This window comes from Corvus cornix, chromosome Z (genome assembly GCF_000738735.6).
Source record: "Corvus cornix cornix isolate S_Up_H32 chromosome Z, ASM73873v5, whole genome shotgun sequence".
In the NCBI taxonomy this organism is placed as follows: Eukaryota; Metazoa; Chordata; class Aves; order Passeriformes; family Corvidae; genus Corvus; species Corvus cornix.
In genome coordinates, this window is record NC_046357.1 from 23,359,404 (window position 1) to 23,384,086 (window position 24,683).

General features: G+C 40.0%; 1 protein-coding gene across 1 annotated transcript in view; it reads right to left on the reverse strand.

Moving 5' to 3' along the window:
* Positions 1–24,683, reverse strand: part of SCAMP1 (secretory carrier membrane protein 1) — a 42,309-nt gene that overhangs the window by 5,648 nt on the left and 11,978 nt on the right. The window contains exons 2-7 of the mRNA XM_039567827.1: positions 22,571–22,648; positions 16,213–16,311; positions 15,840–15,951; positions 8,582–8,710; positions 2,846–3,005; positions 1,086–1,187 (exon numbers count right to left, since the gene is read on the reverse strand). Of these exons, the coding sequence (XP_039423761.1) occupies positions 1,086–1,187; positions 2,846–3,005; positions 8,582–8,710; positions 15,840–15,951; positions 16,213–16,311; positions 22,571–22,648 (680 nt within the window). The remainder of the gene's footprint in view (positions 1–1,085; positions 1,188–2,845; positions 3,006–8,581; positions 8,711–15,839; positions 15,952–16,212; positions 16,312–22,570; positions 22,649–24,683) is intronic.

Sequence of the window (24,683 nt, forward strand, 5' to 3'; positions counted from 1 at the left end):
ATCCAAACCTTAAAACTTTCCCCTACCTGTTTCGAACTGCTTTGATATCTGCTATGTCCTACTGTAATCTACCACAAAACCCCAAAATCCAAACTGTAATTAGGATTTTCCGATGATCTGGCTACTTTCCATACTCCTTCCCCAAGTACACTTAAAAGCACACTTCACAGGCTTGGATGAATACGCAAAACAGAGGATTCCAGAGCAAAAAAAATAAAGCAGGATCTTTCCTTACATAACCATTCTAAAGCAATACTGTTTTGTCTGCCTTGCATATATTTGGAGGTTTGCAGCAAAAAGCACTGATACAGGGAAGTGTCATTACCCAACTACAGCACTGCCACTCATTACCAGCTGGCTACTGCAACCCTGCTTTTAGTTAATTCCTTTATTCCAAGGACAGTGACTGATTCTCCACAGCTTCTCCTTGTAAAATCTAAGTATTAGACCTCAAAGACTCAAATAAAAGATAATATATATACAAGATTCATGTAAAAGCTTACATATTTCCAAACATTTAAAAGAAAAATCAACTTATTACAGAACATAGAGAGAGGTGACTCAGACAAATGAACTCTTCAAATAATATCAAAGATATACCACTATATTCACCCAGATGCCTTAACTCATTCTGCAAATTTTAGGCATAAATTTCAATAAGGAGCAAGTACATTAATATCATTAGAAATAACTAACAATACAAAAAGATATCCAAACAGTGTACTATGGATGTCTAAATTTTTATTTGTTTACCCGAAACATAGAATGAGTAATAACTCCTATTAGAGTTAACTCCTACTAATAGAGGAGGTAGTGTATAAAAGAGTAGTTCAAAGTGGTTTAAATTGAAGGATAAAATTTTGACCAACACAGTAACAGAAGTACCTCACATTCTTTGGATATATTTCACCCACTTCTCCTAGTTAAGAGCACTCAAAAATGCTTTCTTTTGAGAGTTAAATGTAACATTCCAGTGAACACAAGATTATTCCTTTGAAAACACAAAGACTGTATTGCGGTTGTTACTTCAAATATGAGTGTTTGTCTTACAGGCAGTACAATGCTACAGCAAACAGAATACTCACCAGTTTCCCCATCTTTGAAATCCTGCAGCTTGAAGTACATGTACAGCAAACTGACAGATATATACAAAGAAGAACACAAAGAACCTGAATGAACTGTCACTCCTGAAAGAGGTGGGGGGGAAAAGATTAAAGAAGCCAGAAAATTCATGATTTTTATTCAAATTCTGTAGTACTAATCTAACTTATTTCTGCATTAACTAGAGGAAAAGTACTTTCATTCATCAACAATGATCTGAAGTATCAGCAATTCTGTGGTTTTTTAGAGCATTTATTTACAAGAGCTGCTCTTTCTTCTTTAATATAGTGTTTTTGCCACATGCACCTCTAAGAAAGATGAGAAGAGTTCTGTTCAGCCCACAGCAAGGGCTCTTCAACTAACCATTTAAGCTTGTATAAAGAATTCTGCTCCACTTTCAGAGTGAAATTCACAGTGCTGCAAGATGGGAAGTAAACATTTAACTTGTGAAAGGAAATAAAAGCTCCTATCACATTACTGACACATAGGGCACACCAGAATACTGAAGCAGCTCTTATTTTAAAGTGAAATGTACAAAATACATTTGCTGTTTAAATTACTAAAATGCCAGCCTTAAAAAGACTGAAAATCAAAAAAACTCCCCGCCAAATACAAATGTCCAGGCAAAATTTTAATGAAGACTCAACTTACTACTATCAAAACTAATGATCATATGATATGCTTGCTATTAGAGTTCTTAAGAAAGTAGAAATCATTTAGTTAAGTTACAGAAACAGATTTTGCCCTTGACAGCTCTTCCTGCAGAAGGGAGTTTGTAATTTCCATACAACCAGTTCAGTTCAATAACCATTTTCAGCTGAGCAACTAACTGGAAGTTCAATATGCAAGTAGTAGGTTTCCTTTCTGAACCAGCAATTTTCATTAAGAAAAGCTATGGATTTACTAGACAGGAAATGCAAGTTAAACTATATGATTCCTCAAAGATTTGTGGGTACAGCAATACCTCCTCGGTCAGCAAAAAGAAACACTTCCTGTAGTCTAAGTGTTACACTTAATTGCAACTTCTAGCCATCAATCTTTTTATGCAAGAATAAGAGTATTTTAACTGAGAACATCCTGAATCACTTCAATGTAAAAAAAAAAAAAAACTTTAGGAGTACAGGATTTGAAATCTCTACATGCTGATCTTCACCAAAAAAAAGTTTAACGTTGCACGCAAACACATCATTCTACTCTTAATCACACACCTCATGCTTCTGAAGTTTGCAAAGATTACTAAGACTAGGAAAAATACTAGTTTGTTTACTATATACCTGTTCTACTAATTTTTAAGAATCTCAGGCTATTTCAAGTACTGTAGGTGTCTATGACTTAAAAATGCAAAATTTATGAGTAGCTATTTATGAAGCTCATTCAAGAAGCAAAAAATTTAAGACACTCTTGACTACTAACCTACTCGAATTCTTGGTGTGAAGAGGCAGAGATTTAATGAGAATTTTCTTTTCAACTGTTACCAGCCCTTATTAACTTTAACAAAGTTAAGTATTTCCTACAAATATTTTGTCTGTGGTAAAAACTATAAATATCTTAAAGGATATTCCACAATATTACTAACTATTGGCATCTATATTTCAAATTCAACAACTGCATTAATGGCAAACATACTATTTGTTTCTAATGAAAGCACTTTAAAGGATTATCATCATGATAATCAAGCAAATTCTGGAATGTTAATGCATTTTGACAAGTTTTTAAATATCCTAAGTCAAGCTGAAGTTGTTACCTGAAAGCTCCATAAAGTGGTCTGTACCAGCAGACAAAGGAACAAGGGGTAAAAAGCAAGAACCAGAGAATACTTAATCCAAAATCAACCCCTCGTGTAGCATCAACGTAAAACCAGGCCAAACATCCAAAGATATTAAGAAACAGTGTCACTGTATCGACTGTAGAAGCAAAAGCAAAATAATTATGTTCAAACAATAAATTATTACAACTGCTAAAGTTACACCCAAACTGAGCATTTTAAACAAAACATCAGCAAAACACTAATACCTGCTCAATGCCTTCTGTAATAAATTGATTTTTACAGTTTTCTAAATTTCAGGTAAACCCTGTATTCACAAGTGAAAGAACTCAACATGAAAATTCAAGTACCACCAGCTACCTGGCAATGGAAAATATCCTGTCATAACAATAAAACACTTTCAAACATTAAATTAAGAAAAAAGAAGTTTCCACAGCTGCAATAATTGACATTTTTTTCTACAGTAATAACTGAATACAAATATTTATGAGACTACTGAATATTTTTTGAGAGAAAGCTCATAAAAGACATAAAGTGCATCACAAAATATAAGCACTGTGCTCATTCAAATTTGTAAACAAAAATTTCCCAAATAATCTTTCAACGTGAAGCTTTTTGTCTTTCATATAATAAAACAAAAAACCCCACTAAGAATGTTCCCCAGTAAAACACAATCTGCAAGAAGCTGTTCTAGATGCTTTAATATATTTTGTATATTCAAATATTTCTTAGAACACTGGTCTTTCTTAGAACATCTGCCTTTTTGGTGGTCTGTGGTTAGCTCAATACTATAATGTTCTCACTGGAATACCTTATTACACGTTAACTATTCAATTTCTACTAAGAAAATGCATTTGAATTATGACTTCACATTTTATTTCAATTAAGTTTACTTCTCAGAACAGAGTAAGGCAATATTAAGAAACATTACAACTACTACCTTCATGCTATCTGGCACAGAAGTAAGTTCTGCTAGACTTCAAGGATGAACATGAATTTCTCTCTTTGTTCAGCAATAACCAGTGATTCAGGAGGGATTTTGCTGCCTCAGAGGACAAATTCTTTCCTTATGGATCAGGATAAAGTAGGATATTTATAACTGCATAAACTGCTCCTGACAGCAATGATTTTTTTTTTATTTAAGTTCAGAGAAACATTTTAGTCATTCTACTGGATGGTAGGGTTAACAGAATAAAGATTCTGAAAAAGAGAATCCTCAAGCTCTTTTGTTGCTGTTTCAACTACGACTTAAGCCCTAAATTGACACAGTGGGAAAAAACTCTTAAAAGCAAGATGCACAGATCATTGCATGAAAGACTGATGAAACTGAAAACATGTCCTCAGAAAAATCGTATCTTCCTGTAAGAGTCACCAGAATCAAAGCACTTTGTTCTTTAAAGTAATAGGGAATTATTCCACCTACATGTCTTAGCACTGCCCCAACAGGTCAGCAAAGCAACTCATTTCAGAATTTGGGTATTTATGCCTCATGAAGCAAAAGAAACAATACAAATCCCGGTTCCTTCCTTCCTTTGGTAAGTACAAGAAACTAAGAGAGGTATTCTCTCTTTTTCTACTCAATACTGGAAAACACAGAGACCCCCTGTGTTTACTAGAAACATTCAAATTCTGGTGGAGCTTGAACTTTCCAAAACAACTTTTTTTTTAAAACTTCAATTATGGTAATAGGACAAATTTTAAAAGAATACCATTGGTGCAAAAGAGGGTGAAGCATCACACCCAACTACTGATACTAAAACCAGCAACACAGGGGTCTGCTTCACTACTGTCAGAGTCTCAGCTTTACAAAACAAGTATTAGCAAGCTATAGAGGAAGACAGCAGTCTGTCTTGACTGACAATTCTCATTTCACTGCACTTGCCCTTCACTCTGCCTGCTTGATGCAAGGTACAGGGACTCATTTATCCTTTGAGCCAACACCTTCACTACAGGATCTAGGCAAGCTTTGTTCTTGTATGAACAGACAGGTGTTTGTAGGTTCAGGGTAAGTGTTAAGTACCTTCCACCTACTTGCCTCAGCAAATTAAACCATAATACAAGCTATTAAAAAATAATGACCACTTGGAGGCTGAAATCACCTAAGTCTTTGGCAGAAGTCTGTAACATGCAATTTCTGTATGACAACTTCACAGCTATAACAATAGAGTACTCTGTGTGATTCAAGAAAACCTTCTCCTAGTTTGTGTGTGGAAGCAGCTGAGGTTTAAAAAAAGGCGTCCATGCCAGAACAAGAGGCAACAATGGGAAATTACAACAGTTTAACAAGTATTCTTTTTTTGGTATAAACTTCCCTGAACAGAAGAATTCTCCTTAGATATATTCCTTGTCTTAATTAACTACACTTTATCATCCATAAATGTCAGAAAGTGAACTGTAGATAAAGACCACAAGTTGTACTGAAGCTATTTGGCATGTACATTGTTGAGATGATTTTGTCATTCCACTTAAGACTGTATGAAAATAGATTTTTGTACTAAGTTTAATTTCTGTAATGTTTCATTTGATTGTATTCTCAGGAAACCTAAGTCCACGTTAGGACACACGACTGTCACTCTGGATTGGAACTGCCTAAAAGTGAATGGGATACCTACAGAATGGAGAGTTTTGAAGCCAGAAGGCAACTCACAGAAGGCAAGTGCGGACTGGACTAGTGAAGTTTGATCACACATAACCTTGAAGCACCAAGTAGCTTCAGATGTTGTTTAGGCTTTTGCTCCTAGTCTGTTCTGCTCACTTGGGAGAGACATGCTAACATGCCTTACAGAAAAGAGAAATACGTTCCATAGGGAAAAAGTAGATTCTAAAACAGACTTAGATCAGCACATAACATAAGCATTAAACAGTCTTGGATCAGCGCATAAACATGTGCTATCTAAAATGTCAAGGTACTTTAAAAAAATTTCCTATGCTACACACTAAAAAACCACATAATAATATGGAGTGAACCAACAGTGAATCTGTATGACAGCAACCAGTCAAACCTCTAGAAAACATCACTCACAAAGAAAGGCTGAGTGAACTATGCTAATTAAGGCAAAAGGAGATGACTAATGGGGATAAATGTGTTTTCCATAACAACAGTGGACAGAGCAGGAGGGGAGAATTAAATTATACACCAAGAAACATCTTTTAACTCTAAAAGACAGCAACCCATTAGAACAGGCTTGGAACAAACATCTACACAGATGGATATACATACATATATATATATATACACATATATACACACACACACACACACCATCTATCATTTCCTCAGACAGAGGATGAGATGAAACTCTCCTAAACAGAAAAAGAAAAAATGTTGGAACTTCAGGGTATTATTTTTCTACCAGAATCTCTTCAGTGTAACTTCAAATAAGAAATAATCTTTGAAAATCAGTAGTGTTTATTTAGCGCATGCTATCAGCCTGTGGGGAAAGTAGCTGGAAAACACATGCTTTTGAGCCTGTTTTTGACTGTTAGCACAAGTCAAGAGACATTGTACTTGACACTGGACATAATAATAGCATGAAAAGATCTAAAAAGCTGTGCTCAGTGTTAATGCACTAGGAAAACTATCATTTTCATGTGCAAGCCCTTAAAGCAGCAATGGCCACAAAGCCAAGATAGAATAGAAAAGCTCCAACGACAACTATGAAAAGCCATTGCTAATTGATTGTTGTAGTTCCCAAAAACATGTGAGCACTCAGTCTATTTAAAAAAAAAAAAGTCTCTCCCCTTGGGAAAAAATGTGCAAAGATAAAACCGCATCAAAGTATCAGAAAAATCTGACTTCTGATACAAAAGGAGAAAAGAAGGATGAATTAATGAAATAGGGATACAAACAGACTTGTTTTCTCATGCATGAAAGAGCATATGGATCTTAAACAGGTGAAGAAGTTTCCTTGGAGATATAAAAACCAAGAATGGTGATATAAAATTAATACTAACTGTGGAAACACAGAAAACTAAACCAGAAAGTTTGTTGCCAAGGCTGCTGAAATGGAAAAGGACCTACTGTATGAAGGGCTGAGAATGCAGTACTAGATTTATCCAAATGGGATTATGTTCACAGAATCCCTAGACCTTACAAGACATAGGAAGTTCTGAAAGAGAAAATAAAATGTAGAGTGGCAAGCAGAAGCAGATCTACTATGGGAATAAGTACCTCCCCAGAGGAAAAATGGTCAATGAAAAATTAGCTAAACCACGTAGGCACAATCCTAGGAAAGAAAAGTCCTAAGGATGGATTCAACAGCCAACCCTAAGGCATGGGGTTCTATACCCCGTCGTGTTTATCTTTTTTTTAAACTGTGAAATAGATTTTGTCTTTCTTTTCCTTTACTATGCCCTTTCCCTGCCTTCCTGAGTAATATGTAAGTCAGAGAGTACTAGAGCTAAATAACAAAGAGTGCAAGAAGACTTGGCAGAAATCTCAGTCTACCTAGAAGATTAGCTGTCATGTCAGTATAAAAGCGTAGCTCATCTATATTTTGAAATAATGTAACTTCCTTTACTTGTTGCCGGAAGACAGAAAATGAAGAACAGTACTAATACTGCAATTCTAACTGCCCAACTTCACCTCATGCTTGAGACACACGCACTTTCAGAACTCAGTCCTGCAAATGACCAGAATTAGTAACCATCCTAAAATTCTGAGTATTTCACCTTAGATCTCATATAAATCTAAATTATCTGTCAACTTTATGAGAGTGACTAGTCATATGCTCTACAGCTGCTTATTTGAAGATTAACAATCTAGCAATGAATATAGAAAGCTGTAGATTATGATGAAGTGGAATTGATTTGATTCAATGCTGTCTGCTCATTTCATGTGTTTCAATTACATGGTTCAATCACAGCAACAAGATTACCAGAGTAACATGTAAAATAATGGAGATTTCCTAACTACATCTTAAACTATGAAAAATAGTACAGAAAACATCTGAAATCCACATTTTCTCAGAAGGCTAAAAATATATTAAAGGCATCAAAGTACCTAAATCTCGCAATTTCATCAGAGTCAGAATATTTATTAGGCTTTTATCAATCACACTGGACAAGGCAGAAGAAACAAGTGTGGCACCTGCACACTTGCTTAATCCACCATTTCTCCAGTCAAAACACAGCCCCCCAATGAGGGCAAAATCAATCCTAGAAAGATGGTGAAGAGCATTCTTTGCCTACAAAGAATAGTTTTAACATGGGCTGATTCTTCAGCTAATTGACACTCTTTCTCAAAATAGGGTAAAACGATATTAAGCCTCCGCTATAGATCAAAACCAGATTGAACTATAGAAAACTATGTATACTAGAGCAAATGGATATTATACATCTTGAACTCAAAAGTTTATTAACACTAATTTTGAGATTTATTTCTTAATATATAAGCTGATTTTAAAAACAGTAAAGTTATTTCTAAGTTAATAAATGGTCAAAGTTCATTTTACAACAGGAGAAACTTAAACCAGACAATTCCAATAAATTAGAACCGAATTGCCCTAGGATAATCCTCCTTTTTTTTTCTGTGGAAGCTTTTATGACGGAATTCAATCCTTTCAAAACTGAAGCTAACCATAAGATTTTGCTTCAACATTTGGCTTCTGGATTTAAAATACTTTTTCATTACAGACGTTCCAAAAGCCAAAGCAGCAGGTATGTATCACCAGGTTTGAATAGGCACTTTATTTTTCTTAAAAAGGAAATACTTACACATCCACAAATAGTACATAATCTTTACTGTCTTCTGGAATTCTACAGGAATGTCTACTGAAAAATCCTGGTAAAAACAAGGACCTACAGGAAAATTCTCAGGAAGAGGTGGCCAGTTATTTTTTCTACCTGCAAAACAGAAAATAAAGAAAAAAAAAGGCCTTTATAATGTCATTTCAGTCTCTGTATATTAGAAAGAGATATACATTTGAACTTGTTTGAACTGTTTAATGGATGAGTTTCTCAGGTGGATGGATAACTTGGGCTACCAAAACCCAAGAGTTTTAAGAGCAATCCTCAACATAAACTTCAGAAGTGAAATACAATTAAGTGTAGCCAGGTCAAGGAAAACACAATATTTTTTCTACATAAAAGACTGAGCAGGCACCTGACAGCTTCTACAAAGTAAAAATTTTTCCCAAAACAAACATATATGGACAGAAAGACAATTTCTGAGAATTCCTTGACTTTTAAATATTTCCCTAAAGCCCCACCATACTCACATAGTCTGTTGAATACAAAGATGGGGGACTGAAAACCATTCTTCATTTTCAGAATCCTGGTATTTTTAATGTCAGAGTAACTCTAACAATTTGATCTAGTTTCCAATATGGTTTCCTGTCAAAACTTACCTAAAGGCAGTAAGTCTTAAGAAAGACAGTTACTGAAATGGTCTGTAACAACGTTTTTGTAACAAGAATATGCCCTACAGCATCACTATATCTTGATACAGTTGTGTGACAAAGTGAGGACACTGCTAAGGACACAGGATCAGACACTTGAGTTTCCTGTATGCTTATCTGATCAAAGGCTAGAGTACACATTCTGCTGAACACAAGTCATACCAAGCGCAGACTCAGAGATTCAGCTGAGACAATCATTGCAACAAACCTTTGCCACAGCATTTCAAACTCTGGATATAAGAGCTACATTAATCACCATGTGATCAAATGGGCTAGTTGAAATAGGAAGCAGCACACTTTCATTAGCTCAAATGCAACGCTGCACAGAACCTGAGCAGAAAAGGCCAAAGGCATTGAGTTGAGGTGATGCACAGCTTGAAGATCTTTCACTATAGTCAATTACGACAACATACGATAACAGTGTCCTAGACGCGCAGCCAGTATCTTAAGGCAATTGAATGCAAATAGCCGGAAAATTGCAAAAGACCCTGTTCTCCAATAAAGACCACTCTGTGGTGTTTTCAGAGGAGTCCAAATGAGTGTGCAGGTCCCCGGGATCCAGTAATGCAATACATGGAATAGTTCAAAGCGGTGCCAAAGTAGGTTCATGACGGACATCAGGAAGCATTTCTTTACCAAGAATATCATCAAACACTGGAATGGGTTTCCTAGAGGAGTGGTCAATGTCCTCAGCCTGTCAGTGTTTCAGGGCACATGAACAACACCCTTAATAACATACTTTAACTTGTCAGTACTGATGTGGGCAGGCAATTGGACATACATATATAGTCACTGTGAGTCAAGAAGGTGGCAGCAGTGACCGAAGTAAGTTTGGTGGTTGTGGTGGCCAGTGGGCCTGCAGTACAAGGGACAAAGAGAGTCCACTGGTGGGACAGTCCCTAGTACCAAAGCTCCTCCCCAGGTTAGGGTGAACAGAAAAGGGTTCCCCCAGAATGCTGTGCTTTGGTATGTTAATGTACCCCAGTTCTGCTTTCTCGGTTGGCCCGTTGGCCTCCTCGCCCAACCTTATACATCCATTACCTTATATGTCCCTGCCCTAGAAGCTTCTCCACTCCCTGTTCCCCCATGGCCCTTGCCCCATCACCACTCCCTCAGAGTTTCCCTATTGGCTCCCTTACCCTAGCCCTGCCTGCGTACCGCCCCCGTGCCCTCAGATCATTGGTCCCTGATGCTCGATCAGCTCCTGTCTATAAACCTGGACCCTCCATTGTTCTTTCTCTTCGTCCCTGGAACCCTTCACAAGCATGACTGCAATAAACCCCTCCCATGGAACTCTATACGAAGACCCTTCCTGCCTCTTTGCTGTTGACCCATTCTCGGGAGCTATCTGTGTGTCTGCGTGTACACACGTGTGTGAGGGTGTGGTGGTCCTGCCGAGCAGCTTCGCCTTGGAGACACTTTTAGGAAGGTCACGGCACCTCGCACTCCAGCACCGCCAAGCTACAGCAGAGATCTTGACAGGTGGTGAGCATTAGATCAAGCTGTCCAGAAATTTCTCGGGCTCAGGGACACCTGAGCAGCAGCCCAAAGCCCTGTCAGGACCCAGAAGCTCTCACTAACCAGTCAGGAGTGGAGTGAGCATTACCAGGAGCAGTGTGGGAGATTTAATTGGCTTTAGGGAGCATGAGTAACCAGGGCATGGTGCATCAAAAAGATGTGGCATAGGCAGTTTGTGCAGCAGGGCAAGCAGGGAGGGTGCTGCAATCTGCAGGTAAGTCTGTGCCTCAAGTAAGTGCTAACTGCTCTATGTTTCTGCCATAGTGGTGGGCACTTGTGTCAGAACCAAAACGAGTGTGTCTACTCAGAACAGCTCCTGAGAAGCCTGACTGACACATCCACCCAGAGGGAACTGGTAAGGAAAGAGACATGAGTACAGGTGGTGGCTTGCAATGGATGCACAGATACTTTTCCTGGAGAAAAGCCTTGTACGTGAACGAAATGTGCGTAGTTTGATGACCTGTTGCAGAAGGTGGACAGATTGCAACAGGCTGTGCAGTTTAGAGGGACTGAAACAGAGACTGAGACACGGCTTCAGAACCATACACCTACAATGGGTATCACTGAGTGTGAGACACCTTGGATCCTGGTGACCCACAAAAAGAGAGCTCAAGTCCAACATCTACCCTCCAACACCCACACCAAAACAGATATGATGCTTTAAAGGCTTCAGATGTCCATTAACAAGTCCAACAAGGAGAATCTGGGCCAGCAGCACATTGTCATTACTGTAAAGAGAAACACTGAGTAATTGTGGTGGGTGCCTCCCTTAGGGTCACTGAGACACCATCTACCAAACCAAACGAGAGTCACAAGAGGTATGCTGCTTACCAGGGACTAAGATCTATGATGCTGCCTAGAGGATACCCCAACTTGTCAAGAGCATGGACTACTACTCGCTATTACTTTCTCATGTGGGTACAAATGATGCCACAAGCCAAAAAATAGTTAGGATGAAGGAAGACTATAAAGCCCTGGCAAGGCAAGTGACAAACACTGGTGGCCACATCATTTCTCATCTATCTTCCTGGTCAGAAGCAGCCACACTCTGGAGATCAATGTCTGGCTTCCTGGCTGCCATCAAGGTTTTGGCTTATAATTTTAACAGTGGTTTGTGCTTAAATGATTGTAGCCTGTTAGGGAGGAATGGAATCCACCTGCTTTAAAAAGGGCAAGAGAACCTTTGGCAGCATGCTGGCCAATTTGGTGAGACGGACTTTAAACTACAGGACTCAGGGGGTGGGGTCCAAAGTGGACATGATCACTCCATTGCTTCCTTCTAGGGAGTAGGTCATGTCAACCAGTGCAGCAAAAGATGTTCCTTGACTGCTTCTCAAGATGAGGATCACAGGGCTAACCACAATAAGGGTGTTCATGGTTATGATGAATCCTCTTACACTCCATCTAGGGAACTTCTCTGAAGTGCCTGTACACAAACACACAGCAGCATGGCGAATAAACAAGAAGAACTGGAAATCTATGTGCAGTTGCAAGGCCATCATCTCATTGCAATTACAGAGATATGGTAGGATAGCTCACATGACTGGAATAATGTCATGCATGGCTACGAATTTTTTAGAAAGGACAGGTCAGAGAGGCAAGGTGGTGGAGTTACTCCTCATATGATAAAGCAACTAGAATGTAGCAAGCTCTAATCAGGAGCAGACAAATGAGTTGACAGTTTACGGGTGAGAATTAGGGGACAGGCTAATATGGGTAATACTGTTGTGGGTGCTTACTATAGGCCATCTGATGAGGAGGAGGAAGCTGATAAGGCTTTCTATGGAAAGCTGGGAATAGCCTTATGGTCACAGGCCCTGATTCTCCTGGGGACTTCAACAACCCTGGTATTTGTTGGCAGGACAACATGGCCCAGCACACATGGTCCAGGGAATTCCTGCAGATCACTGAAGATAATTTTTTGATGCATATGGCAGAAGAGCCAATGAAGACAGTTGTGCTGCTGGACGATCAAACCAGAAGGGACTGGTTGAAGATGTGAAGGCTGGGGCCAGCCTTGGCTACAGCAACCATGAGATGGTGGAACTCAAGATCCTGTGTAGAGGAAGTAAAGCAGCAAGCAGGACTAGAACCCTAAACTTCCAGAGTGCTAACTTCAGCCTCTTCAAAGACCTGCTTAGAGGAATCTCATGGGTTAGGGCTGTAGAGGAGAAGCGGGTCCAAGAAAGCTGGTCAGTATTCAAGCATCACTTCCTCAAGTCCAGTGTATTCCCATGAGCAAGAAATCAGGGAGAGGGGGAAGGAGACTTGCATGGATAAGCAGGGAGCTTCTGGTAAATTTCAAGCACAAGGAAGAAATTTATGGGATGTGGGAAAAGGAACAGGTCACATCAGAGGACTACAGCAACAGCATCAGGGTATGCAGGGATGCGACAAGAAAGGCCAAGGCCCACTTGGAATTAAGTCTGTCAAACGATATCAAGGACAACAAGTAGGGCTTCTACAACAACATTAGCAGCAAACAGAAAACTTGGGAAAATGTGGGGTCACTGCTGAATCAGATGGGTGTCCTGGTGAAGGAAGACACAGAAGGCAGAATTGCTGAATGCCTTCTTTCCTTCAGTGTTAACTGCTGTGGCCAGTCCTAAGGAATCCCAGACCTCGGGGCAAGGAGAGAAAGGCTGCAGAAAGGAAGACTCCCCCCGAGTCATAAAGGGTTTGGTTAGAGATCAACTAGGCAGACTTCTTAACACCCATAGATCCACAGGCCCTGATGAGTTGCACCCATGGGTGCTGAGGGAGCTGGCAGATGCTGTAGCTGAGCCACTGTCCATCAGCTTTGAAAAATCACAGAAAACAGGAACAGGGCCCAATGACCGAAGGAAAGCCAGTGTTACTCCCATCTTCAAAACTGGCAAGAAGGAGGGGGATCCAGGGAACTACTGGCCAGTCAGCCTCACCTCCATCCCTGGAAAGGTGATGAAACAGAACGTTCTGGAAGTCATCACCAAGCATGTAGACAAAAAGAAGGTCATCAGGAGCAGTTAGCATTTTCCCAAGCAGAAATCATACTTGACCAATCTGACAGCCTTCTGTGATGGCAGGACAGGATGGGTCGATGAGGGGAGAGCAGTGGATGTTGTCTGCCTCCACTTCAGCAAGGCTTTGGACACCGTGTCCCATAACATCCTCATAAGTAAGCTCAGGAAATGTGGTTTAGATGAATGGACAGTGAGTCGGATCAAGGACTGGCTGAATGGCAGAGCTCAGAGGGTCAGGGGAGTAGAATCCAGTTGGAGGCCTGCAGTCAGTGGTACTCCCCAGGGATCAATGCTGGGTCCAGTCTCACTCTACTTGTTTCTCACTGACCTGGATGAAGGGATACAAGGTTCCCTCAGCAGGTTTGCTGATGATACAAACTGGGGGGGTTGGCTGATACACCTGAAGGCTCTGCTGCCCTCCGGCTGGACCATGGTAGGCAGAAGAGCTGGATGGAGAGAACCCCAGTGAGGTTCAACAAGGGAAGTGCAGGGTCCTGCCCCAGGGAGGAATAACCCCAAGTACCAGCACAGGCTGCCCCACTAAAGAGCAGCTCTGCAGAGAAGGACCTGGGAGTCCTGGGGGATCACAAGGTGACAATGAGCCAGCATTGTGTCCTTGTGGCCACAAGGCCCAGCGGGATCCTGGGGTGCGTCGGGAAGAGTGTGGCCAGCAGGTCAAAGGAGCTGATCCTCCACCTCTACTGGGCCCTGGTGAGGCCACATCTGGAGTGCTGTGTCCAGTTCTGGGCTCCTCAGTACAAGAGAGAAATGGAGCTTCTGGAGAGTGTCCAGCAAAGGGTCACAAAGATGATGAGGGGTCTGCGGCATGTCTTATGAGGAGAGACTGAGAGAGCTGGGCCTGTTTAGTCTAGAGAAGAGAAGACTGAGAGGGGATCTCATCAATGCATATAAATATCTCAAAGGGGGTGCGAAGAGGTTGGTGCCAGATTCTTTTCAGTGGTGCCCAGATACTGGACAAGAAGCAATGGCAATAAACTAAAACACAAGAAGTTTCACTCAACATGATGAAGAACTTCTTTACACTGAGGGTGGCAGGGCGCTGGAACAGGCTTCATGGACTGTCCCTCTCTGTAGACCTTCTAAACCCACCTGGATGCATTCCTGTATCACCTGCTCCAGGTGACCCTGCCTTGGCAGGGGGCTGGACAAGAAGATCTCCAGAGTCCCCTTCCAACTCTAACTATTCTGTGATTCATTGTAGGTCCCTTCCAATTGAAAGTATTTTATTCTATTCTACAAAATTCCCTGACAACTTGAATTACTAAGCAATTATGCAATTTGGAATTGTAACACTGCATATTCAAAAAAAGACCAGCATGTGTGAAAATGAAACAGAACCATGAAAAGACTAGATAAAGTCAACCTTGCACACGATGGTTTGCTTTGTTGGGTTTCAGGACTTTTTTCTGAACTTCAGTCTGAAGTTCTTCCTTTTGAAAACAAATATTCCCACAGATGTACTTGTAGCAAAGCATCTTCAGTTAAGATGACATAAATTTTCTCACATTTGTGAAACTGCTGTAAAAAACTGTTTGTTTTGCAGAGCACAGAGTTTGTAGCATACAAAAAACTAATAAAAGATTAGTAATAGAATAGATCTTTCTGCTATTTGTGTAGAATATTACGTTTGTAACACAGCAAAAATATGAAAATGTTTCCAACTAGAGAAGTTCTCCTACAGCTATACTGACAGATGAGAAATCAAAGAGATGTTACTTTAGGTAGTTTTACTTCATCTCAAAATGCTCCATTTCTATTCAGTAGAATCACTCAGATACTAATCTAGAACAAAAATAGCCAATAGAAGAGAGTAATATGCTACAGAAGCCACATTTAAATTTTTTTCAGTGAAAACCTGGAAGGACAGCCCAGTTTTTTTTCACTGTATGCATTTTCTCAAGGGAGATGAACTTCCTTTTCCTGAAGTCATTACAAAAATCCTTCTTCAATTGGCTTCACAATGTCACTGTAAAATTAAAAGTTTCTAAGAAAAATTGACATTTCTGAAACTTAAAGTATATTTTTCATGCGTACCCCCTTGCTGATTGAGACTCTGCATTTCCCTTTCTCTGCGATCTAGTTCAGCTGCTTTTCTTTCCAGTTCTTCTTGACGCTTTAGCAGTTCTGCCTGGGCCAAGGCATGCTCCTGAACAAAACAAATATCACCAGAGATTGATAAAAAGTATGCATATGGCATAAATATTCCAAGTCTTTTCACTATAATTAAGCATCTCCAGTTATGAAGACTGACCCAATATAGCACACATTCATGTATTAGCCAATTACTTAAAGGCAGTATTAATTTTAATTAGAAAAGCAATGCTTATTTACAAAATACATTGTTCCAGAAGTGTATTTAAATAATTGTAACTAAGAGGAACCTAGGGCCTAAAAGTTGCAGACAAACCTTTGCTATTTGTGTGTAGGAAGATGGTTCTTCTGTTGGTTTCATTATTGCTGGCTGGGTACTGGGTACATTAGGCATTTTCACATTTCCTGGAGGAGGCTAAGAAAACAAAAGACAGTAATAAGGAAACATTTTCCTATTCTAATAAACTTCATTATATCTGTAGGAACCAATCTAGTTGTTTTAAAGGAAGTGCTGCTAATAGAAACTGGCAACTTGATACGCTGCTTGCAATATTTACAACCTTTAAAAAAAAGACATCAACTGAGTTCTGTGGTGCAGCTTATCCTTCACTACTTTCAATAAACAGTCAAGGAATTTTAGGATTCAGTAGAAATAAATGGAATTTTAATTTTGTTCAGATGTTAATGTTAATACAGACAGTTACTGTTTCAGAGAATTGCAGCACTTAACAGTCATCTATTCATATTCTGAAACACAATGTCATTTATTAATAACGTCTTCCAGAGCCTTCTACTTAACAAAGGCTTACATCACCTGGCTAACTAAAGAAGTAATGTACCATATTAAACTTTCAAATTCAGAATCCATAATCTATTGCTTGACTATTTTACCAATTTTTGCTAGGTACTCCAGAATTTCTGCTAGGTTGATACATGTGTTAAGAATATAATCCCAGCAAAAGTTGCATTTCAGCCACTGTATTCAGAGGATACAGACTGTTCCTGAAATACAGTAGTATTTCTTTCATTAAGTACAGAAAAGAAGCGCATGTTTTTGCATACTACTTTGTTTTCATACTTACTTAGCTTCATACTGTGTGCACAGGTAAAAAAAGTTGTACTTGATCAAAACTATCTTAAATGGTAGAAGTTCAGTATGGCTTTAATGTGGTTTTTCAGGTTACTATTCAAAGATCACAACAATGCACAATAGGCACAGGTATTATAAATCATCTACTATAGATGCAGAACCTAGTGAAGAAAGCATTGTGGTCATAGAGCATTTCAAGTTGAAAGGGACCTATAAGGATCATGGAGTCCAACTCCAAACTTAAGTTGGTTAAGCAGGACTTTCCCCTCACAGACCAATGCTGGCTATGACAGCATTGTCTCTCAGGTGTTTTTCCCTTGCTCACAGAATAACCTTAATTTTACCAGGCACTGCAGTGAAACTTACTGGCCTGTAATTACCAAAGCCTTCCTTCTAAGTCTTGCTGAAAACTGGGACAACATTTGCCAGCTTCCACTCAACTGGTACCTTTCCAGACTACCAACACCATTGAAAAATAACATGGAGAAGACCCATGATATCATCAACCAGCTCTTTCAGTACACTGGGATGAATTCCATCAGGCCTCACTGACTTCATTCAGTTGGAGCAGTAAATCTTGGAATACCTTCAGAGTTTATACAGCCTTGAAGTCACAGGACTACAGGGGACCATCCCTGGGCCCATCATTGGTGTTAGAGGTAAAAAAGGCACTAAACATCTCTGCTCTGTCCACATGCCTATTTGTGAGGTGACTGACCTCATCAAGTAATGGACCAGCATTATCTCTGCACATCCTTTTGCTGCTGACCTTTTTAAAAAGCCATTTTGTTTTCCACCACAGTGTTGTCCAGCTTGGATGCTCATCAAGCTTTAACCACACAAATCTCTTCCCTGCAGTGGCAGCCAGCCTCTGCAGCCCTCCTGTGTCATCTGTCTATGCTTTCAATGTCCATACACCTCCCATTTTTATTTAAGTTCTAGGAAAAGATTCCTGCTCAGCCAAGCTGGCCTTCTGCCCCATTTCCTTGAATTACAATACTTTGAATTTGCCTGCTCTTGAGCTCTTAAAAGATGGCTCTTAAAAAATTACCATCATGCTTTTTAAACTCAGTTTGCTCTAAGTCTTCCTGTCAAACTACTTATTTTTATAACCCTAATCAAAGCTGAGAAGCAAAAAAAATACCAGCTACTTACAATGAAACAAACAGAAGTATTCAAATGCCTTGGAAAATCATTTAGCTATCAAAATAATGCTCAACAAAAACCCCTGGAAAACACAGCTGCACAGTTTGGGCTTTTCCTAGAAGTAAGAAGTACTGAAGTTGTATTAGTACACTCTCAAGTTCTAGCATTGTGCTTACACCCAGGGCTGCATCAAAAGAAGCTTGCCCAGAAGCGGCCCATGTCAGGGGAAGCATTTCTGCCCATCCCCTCTGCTCTCATGACACCCCAACTGGATTACTGCACCCAGTCCTGAGGCCCCCAGACTAAGAAGACCATGGACATAGTGAGTCCAGAGGAAGGACACCAAGATGATCAGAGGAATGGAGCACCTCTGCTGTGAGGACAGGTTGAGAGAGTTGGCACTGTTTAGCCTGGAGAAGAGAAGGCTCTGGGGAGACCTTATAGCACCTGGCAGTACCTGAAGGAACCCGACAACAGAGCTGGTAAAGGGACTTTTGACAAGGGCATGCAGTGACAGGACAAGGGGGAACAGCTTTAAACTGAAAGAGAGTAGGTTTAGATTAGATATTAGGAAGAAGTTCTTTATCATGAGGGTACTGAGGCACAGGAACAGATTGCCCGGAGAAGTTATGGATGCCCCATTCCTGGAAGTGTTCAAGGCCAGACTGGATGGGGCTTTGAACAATCTGGTCCAGTGGAAAGTGTCTCTGCCCACAGCAGAGGTCTGGAACTAGGCAACCTTTACCAACACCAACCATCCTATGACTCCTTGACTTGACAGTCCAACCCTTCCATCCTTCTGGAACCTGGAAGACTTGGTCTCATGTCAGGCATAATGACAATTTAAAAACAATACCTGATTCATGTTTCTTACCTCAGAAAAAAGCCACAGTCATCCTGTAAAATTTCTTTTATTTCTCATTTCATACTCCATAGAATTATATTTTTGTTTGAATTGGAAAAGACCTTTAAAAGGTCATCCAGTCCAACCCTGCTGCAATAAGCAGGGACATCTTGAACTAGATCAGGCTGCTCAGAGCCCTGTCCAACCTGATCTTGAGTATTTCCAGAAATGAGCAAAGTCTGTCTTACATTTCAGGATGAAGTTTTAGAATTCTGCCTTAGTTAATATAGAATTTACTAAGTATACAAAATGAAACACACTTTTATTCCTTTATAGATCAGTATATACATGGAATAGTTGGGAAAGAATGATGCTGCCTGTTACTTCCTAGAACACAGTGAAGTAATTAAATACTGTGGGGGAAAACTCAAGACTCCCCAGGAAAACATGCTGAGCAGTAAGACTTAAGATACCAACTTCTGTTCCAGGAGATTGAAAAAGATGACCTCCCAAGATTCCTTGCAAGCTAGACCTGGCATATTTTGTCATACCTATCTGTTCATGTGCTGTTGGTTGCCTGTCCAGGTGCTATTGGTGTCTTAGGGACTTGGGTAGGGATGAGTGGCTCACAGCCTGCATGGGATTGACAAGTCATTCACAACAAGACAGGTGGTCAGCAATTCTGTCTTTTTAAGGGTACAAATCTTAACGCTAATTACCTACACTTGTATTATGAGGACTGCAATAACCTCCAGCCATCAGTGAATGGATAAAGCCATATCATGCTGTCTCACCACATTTTGACAAGGCAAGTACATCAGCTGTATTTGTTTTTACAGGAACTTTACTTCATAGATCCATGGTCTCTGCTCGTTGACATGAATATACGGTATCTTGAAATTCAACCAACCCCACTGTACAATAACCCTTTTTGTTTCAACCCCGGATGGTACTTCTGGGATTGATCTTTCTAATTCATGCCTTGCTGTCACAGCAGCACTGAGAGACAAAGTAAATCACTGAGACCTCTCTTAAAGAGAAGAATTTTTGTTAAAGAAACTTCTTCACCCTAGTTTTCCCACAGCAGAGTCCATGTTTGATTTCAGGCAGGTACCACAGTAAGGACAGCTTGAGCTGAGAGACACCTAGAAAAAAGAAATCCCTGGGCTTTTATAGCTTTACAACCTATGAACTCATTCTCCACGTGATCTTTATGTGCCCTGCATATGCCTTTTGGTCCCATACGATTTTTGATCTGGGGCCTACTAGTTCTTAATAGAATTCTTTATCTGTAGCTGTTTTTATCTGGATATATTGCCGCTTCTGTTGACAGCGGCAGCTTCTTAATCTTTCAGTCTGCACTTGTCTTAGAGGTTTCCTTCACAAAATTAAGTAACAGTTCAAGATTAGCTCAACTTTTCAAGGTGAAAGTCAGCAGTTTGCAGCCTAAGGCTTCAGCAATAATCAATTTAAAAATAATCAGAATACAGTTTAAAAATTTCATCTAACTAAACTTGTTTTCAGCAGCTGACTGGAGATAAGTGTTCAAAAGACATTCTCTCTTGAATTGATTTCCTCATATGGGTGAAGCTTATTTACTGGGGGCAGGTTAAAACTTCCAAAAGAAGCCAGGAGTGGATGATCACTTTGGTTTCCTACAGACTTCTGTGTTTTTCTACTGTGTTTAGATACAAGATGGAAGGATAGGGAGCCACCCAGGAATTTGCTGAAAAAAAAAAAGTCCATTGAAATACATCTCTTGAAACAATGACTGAAAACCCAACTGCCCTAATGAATTTTTCCAATTTTTTTTAATGCAGCAATTTGAAATTGGTTGCTATATGCATTATTGTGTATAGGTATATATGGGTATACAGGCATATCTATATACACAGAGTGCCCAGAGAAGTTCAAGACTTAGAAGCAGGAAGAGATTAAAAGCTTTCTTTAACATGGTTTCATTAAATGATGAAGCAGAAATACTAATTGTATAATCTCATCTTCATTGCTGTTTTTCAGAAACATGAGGAAAAGACGTAGTATAATCTCCATGGTGACTGTTGGAGCTAGAGACAAAACCACTGAGGATCAGCCAAGGATATTTAATTTGACATTTACACCATTCCCTGAATTTATTTTTTGTTGGCCCATCACAGGGGTCCTCCTCAAAGGGGTCCCCAGACCCTGCCCCAGAGCACCAGAGATGATGCAACAGACCCTCAGTGTTGCAAGGGACAGTGTCAAGCCAGCCCCTGCAAGAGAATCACATGGGCGTTCCCACCTGGCCCGAAGTGTGTATTAATCCATGGAATTCTGCACTCTTCGGCATGTGGCGGTGTGTCGTGTGGTGGTGTGGTGTGCTGTGGCGGCGTGTGGTGTGGCAACATGTAGCGGCGTGGCCACAGCAGCGACGGGGGACCCTCACCACCAGCAGACCAGTTGGAGGGGAGCAACGAGACATTGTTGGGACCCTCGGATGGGTGATCTGCTTCCACCTAACCCCTGTCACCTCTCCCTGTTCCCCCACTCCCCCCACACACTTTTTTTTTCTATTTCTTTCTCTCTTTTCTCTTCCCTTCTCTTTGCCTCTCTACTATTAAATAAAATACATCCATTTTTTGGCATCAACATCTAACCTCATTTGGTTTTAATCTCGTTTCTGGGGATATTTTGAACCTTCTAAGTTCTTTCCGGTTTATGCACAGAGACTTAGCTTGCTTTGCTTTTCTGGGTCTAAACCAGATTGCAACAGCTATGCAACTTTGTTAAAATACTGGTTTATATCAATGAACATAGAGCTCCTTCTCTCTCACGACTGAATTGTGTCGCTCCATCCATGGCATTGCAAATACTCAAATACGAATACTCCCTAACAGTACTACCAGATTCATCATAAAAAATAACACTGCATTTTAAAAATGCAGTATTTGAATGTTTATAAATTGTATTGACAGAAAATAACCAGCCACACATTTTGCTCATCTTGCACAAGATCTTCACTATCAAAAGCAGCCAGTGAAAAATGCAGTTACAGTAGGAATTTAGTATCCCATTTCTTGTGTTCCTCACCACAACAGAAAAGCACAAGGTATGTTGAAATCATACAAATCAGAAACATAAAACATATTTATTTGACATAAATTTTTCATTTCACTACTGCACCACTATTCAAAGCCTGTAGACTGTTATGGAAACACCATGTTTCCTCAATTCTGAGCAACATTTTCATTAAGTGAAACAGAAATCAAAATCAAAACCCTGATGGGGAAGTGTGCCACACTCATAAGCTTCAAAGCCAGTGAAAAGCAGAAAACTATAAGGACAGACTATCAGTAGGCTTATTAACAGGGAAAAAACTCAGTTCTGTTTTGGTCCCCTTTCAGAAGGCCACTCTTCCTTAACAAATCAAAGCTCTCTTAAATCAGCTGTGCCAATGCATCCTCCAAAAACCTAATGGAACTATCTATTCTTACGCATCTTCCACCATCCGTATCTAGCCCATCATACATTTTACAACATCAGTCCCAACTGTGAAAATAAAACCTCACAAACTAAAAAAGATTAACAGCATGATTAAGAAATAAATGTGCTTACTGTTCTTGAATCAGAGAACGGATTGTACTCATCAAGCCCTGGAGGAACATTTCTTGTCACTTGTGTAACAGAAGGATCCTAGAAGCGGAAACAGTTGCGTAAATTTATGCACATGTATATAATCAAAAAGTCAACACCCATACCATTATATCATATAAACTCAGATTTTCTTTCAAAGTAAAAAAGGTTTGTTTTCACTAAAGAAGTCTGTAAACATCCACCTCATTATCTCCAAAATAACATCATTTCATTCTGAGCTTCTTAAAAACCTAGATTAACACAGTATAACAGAAACCCCATCTGTCATCTACTTGATTTATAAGGAAAAAAGTTCTCATCAAAGAAGGGAAAAAAACTCTAACCTGCTATGCTGTCTACTGGACTCCATGCCTAGACACTCAAAAAGTATAACAGAAGAAAAGAGCTTTCTCTAACCCTTGGATTTCCCTACCCAGAAGTACAACCAACCTCATCAGGAACAGAAAAAACATTTCATAAAAATGAAGCTGAAGAACTGGGGTCCCAAAATGCCAAAAGCACTTCTGATCTAGCTTCTACCTGAATTAGTAAAATTAAGGAAAAAGTTTATTTTCTTCTTTAATTAACGATACAGCAAGAAAGACTGCTTGAAATTTAGCTTCAGAAACTATTTCAGGAATGAAATACTTCTCTGTGCTAGAGACAGGCAGGCTTTGTTCTGCAGAAGAGCAGAAGTGCCCACCAAAATGGACCACACCACCTTAGCTTGAAAAAAACCTGTACTTATTCCATGTGATGGCTGGTTCCACCACATTGTTTCTGTGCCTTAAAGTTTTTGCATCTTCAGAATATACCACTGGACAAAAGGAAGGCTTTCTCGAAAATTAATAAATCCATTTATTCAATACTGCTAGTTACATTTCTAGTTACATGAATGTACAAATGTACAATATTTTATACATACATCAAATACAAGAGAGCTATAAATACACTATTTACATATTTTGTAGCAGTTATGTTTAGATATACATATTTTCTTATTTCCAACAGCCAAGTTCAACATTAGAAAACAAACCAGAGTTGATAAAGACTGAGAAGAAAATAAGTGTATACATTTATATATGTATTTACATTCATATTTCCTTTAAAGACAGATACATTTAAAACTTTACACAGGATGCAAAGAATAACAAGAAGGGGTTCTACAGGTATGTTAAGCAGAAAAGGAAGGTCAAAGAAGTTCACCCTCTGATAATGCAGCCAGTAACAATGGCAAACTGGTAACAATGAAGGAGGAGAAGGCTGAGGTACTCAATATTTTTGCCTCAGTCTTCAAAGGCAGCCTCTCTTCCCATACCTCTGAAGTGGATGGACAACAGGAGGAGAACCGGGAGAACAAAGTACTACCCACTGTGAGAGAAGATTAGGTTCTTGACCAGCTGAGGAACCTGAATTCACCGAAGTCTGTGGGACCTGACAAGATGCACCTGAGAGTCCTGAGAGAACTGGCTGATGGAGTTGCCAATCCACTCTCCATGACATTTGAAAAGTTATGGCACTCAGGGCAAGTCCCAGGCGACTGGAAAATAGAAAACATGGTATCCATCTTTAAGAAGGGTAGAAGGGAGAACCCTGAGAACTACTGGCCTGTCAGTCTCACCTCTGTGCCTAGGAGATGATGGAACAGATCCTCCTGGAGGCTGTGCTAAGGCATGTGGGGGGACAGGAAGTGATTCAAGACATCAGTGACAAGCGTCTCTCAAGGATCTGTATTGGGACCAGTGTTATTTAATATCTTCATTAATAACATAGACAGATTGAGTGCACCCTCAGTGAATTTGCAAATGACCCCAAGCTGAGTGGTGCAGTTGACACAGCTGAAGGATGGGATGTCATCCAGAGGCATGTGGACAAGCTCTAGGAGAGAGCCCATGGGAATCTTATGAGGTTCAACAAGACCAAGTGCAAGGTGCTGCACCTGGGTCAGAGCAACCCTGGTATCAGCACAGGCTGGGGGATGGACAGATCAGAGCAGCCCTGCCCAGAAGGACTTGGGGGTGCTGGTGCTGAGAGGCTGGACATGACCCAGCCATGGGCACTCACAGCCCAGAGAGCCAAACGTGTCCTGGGCTGC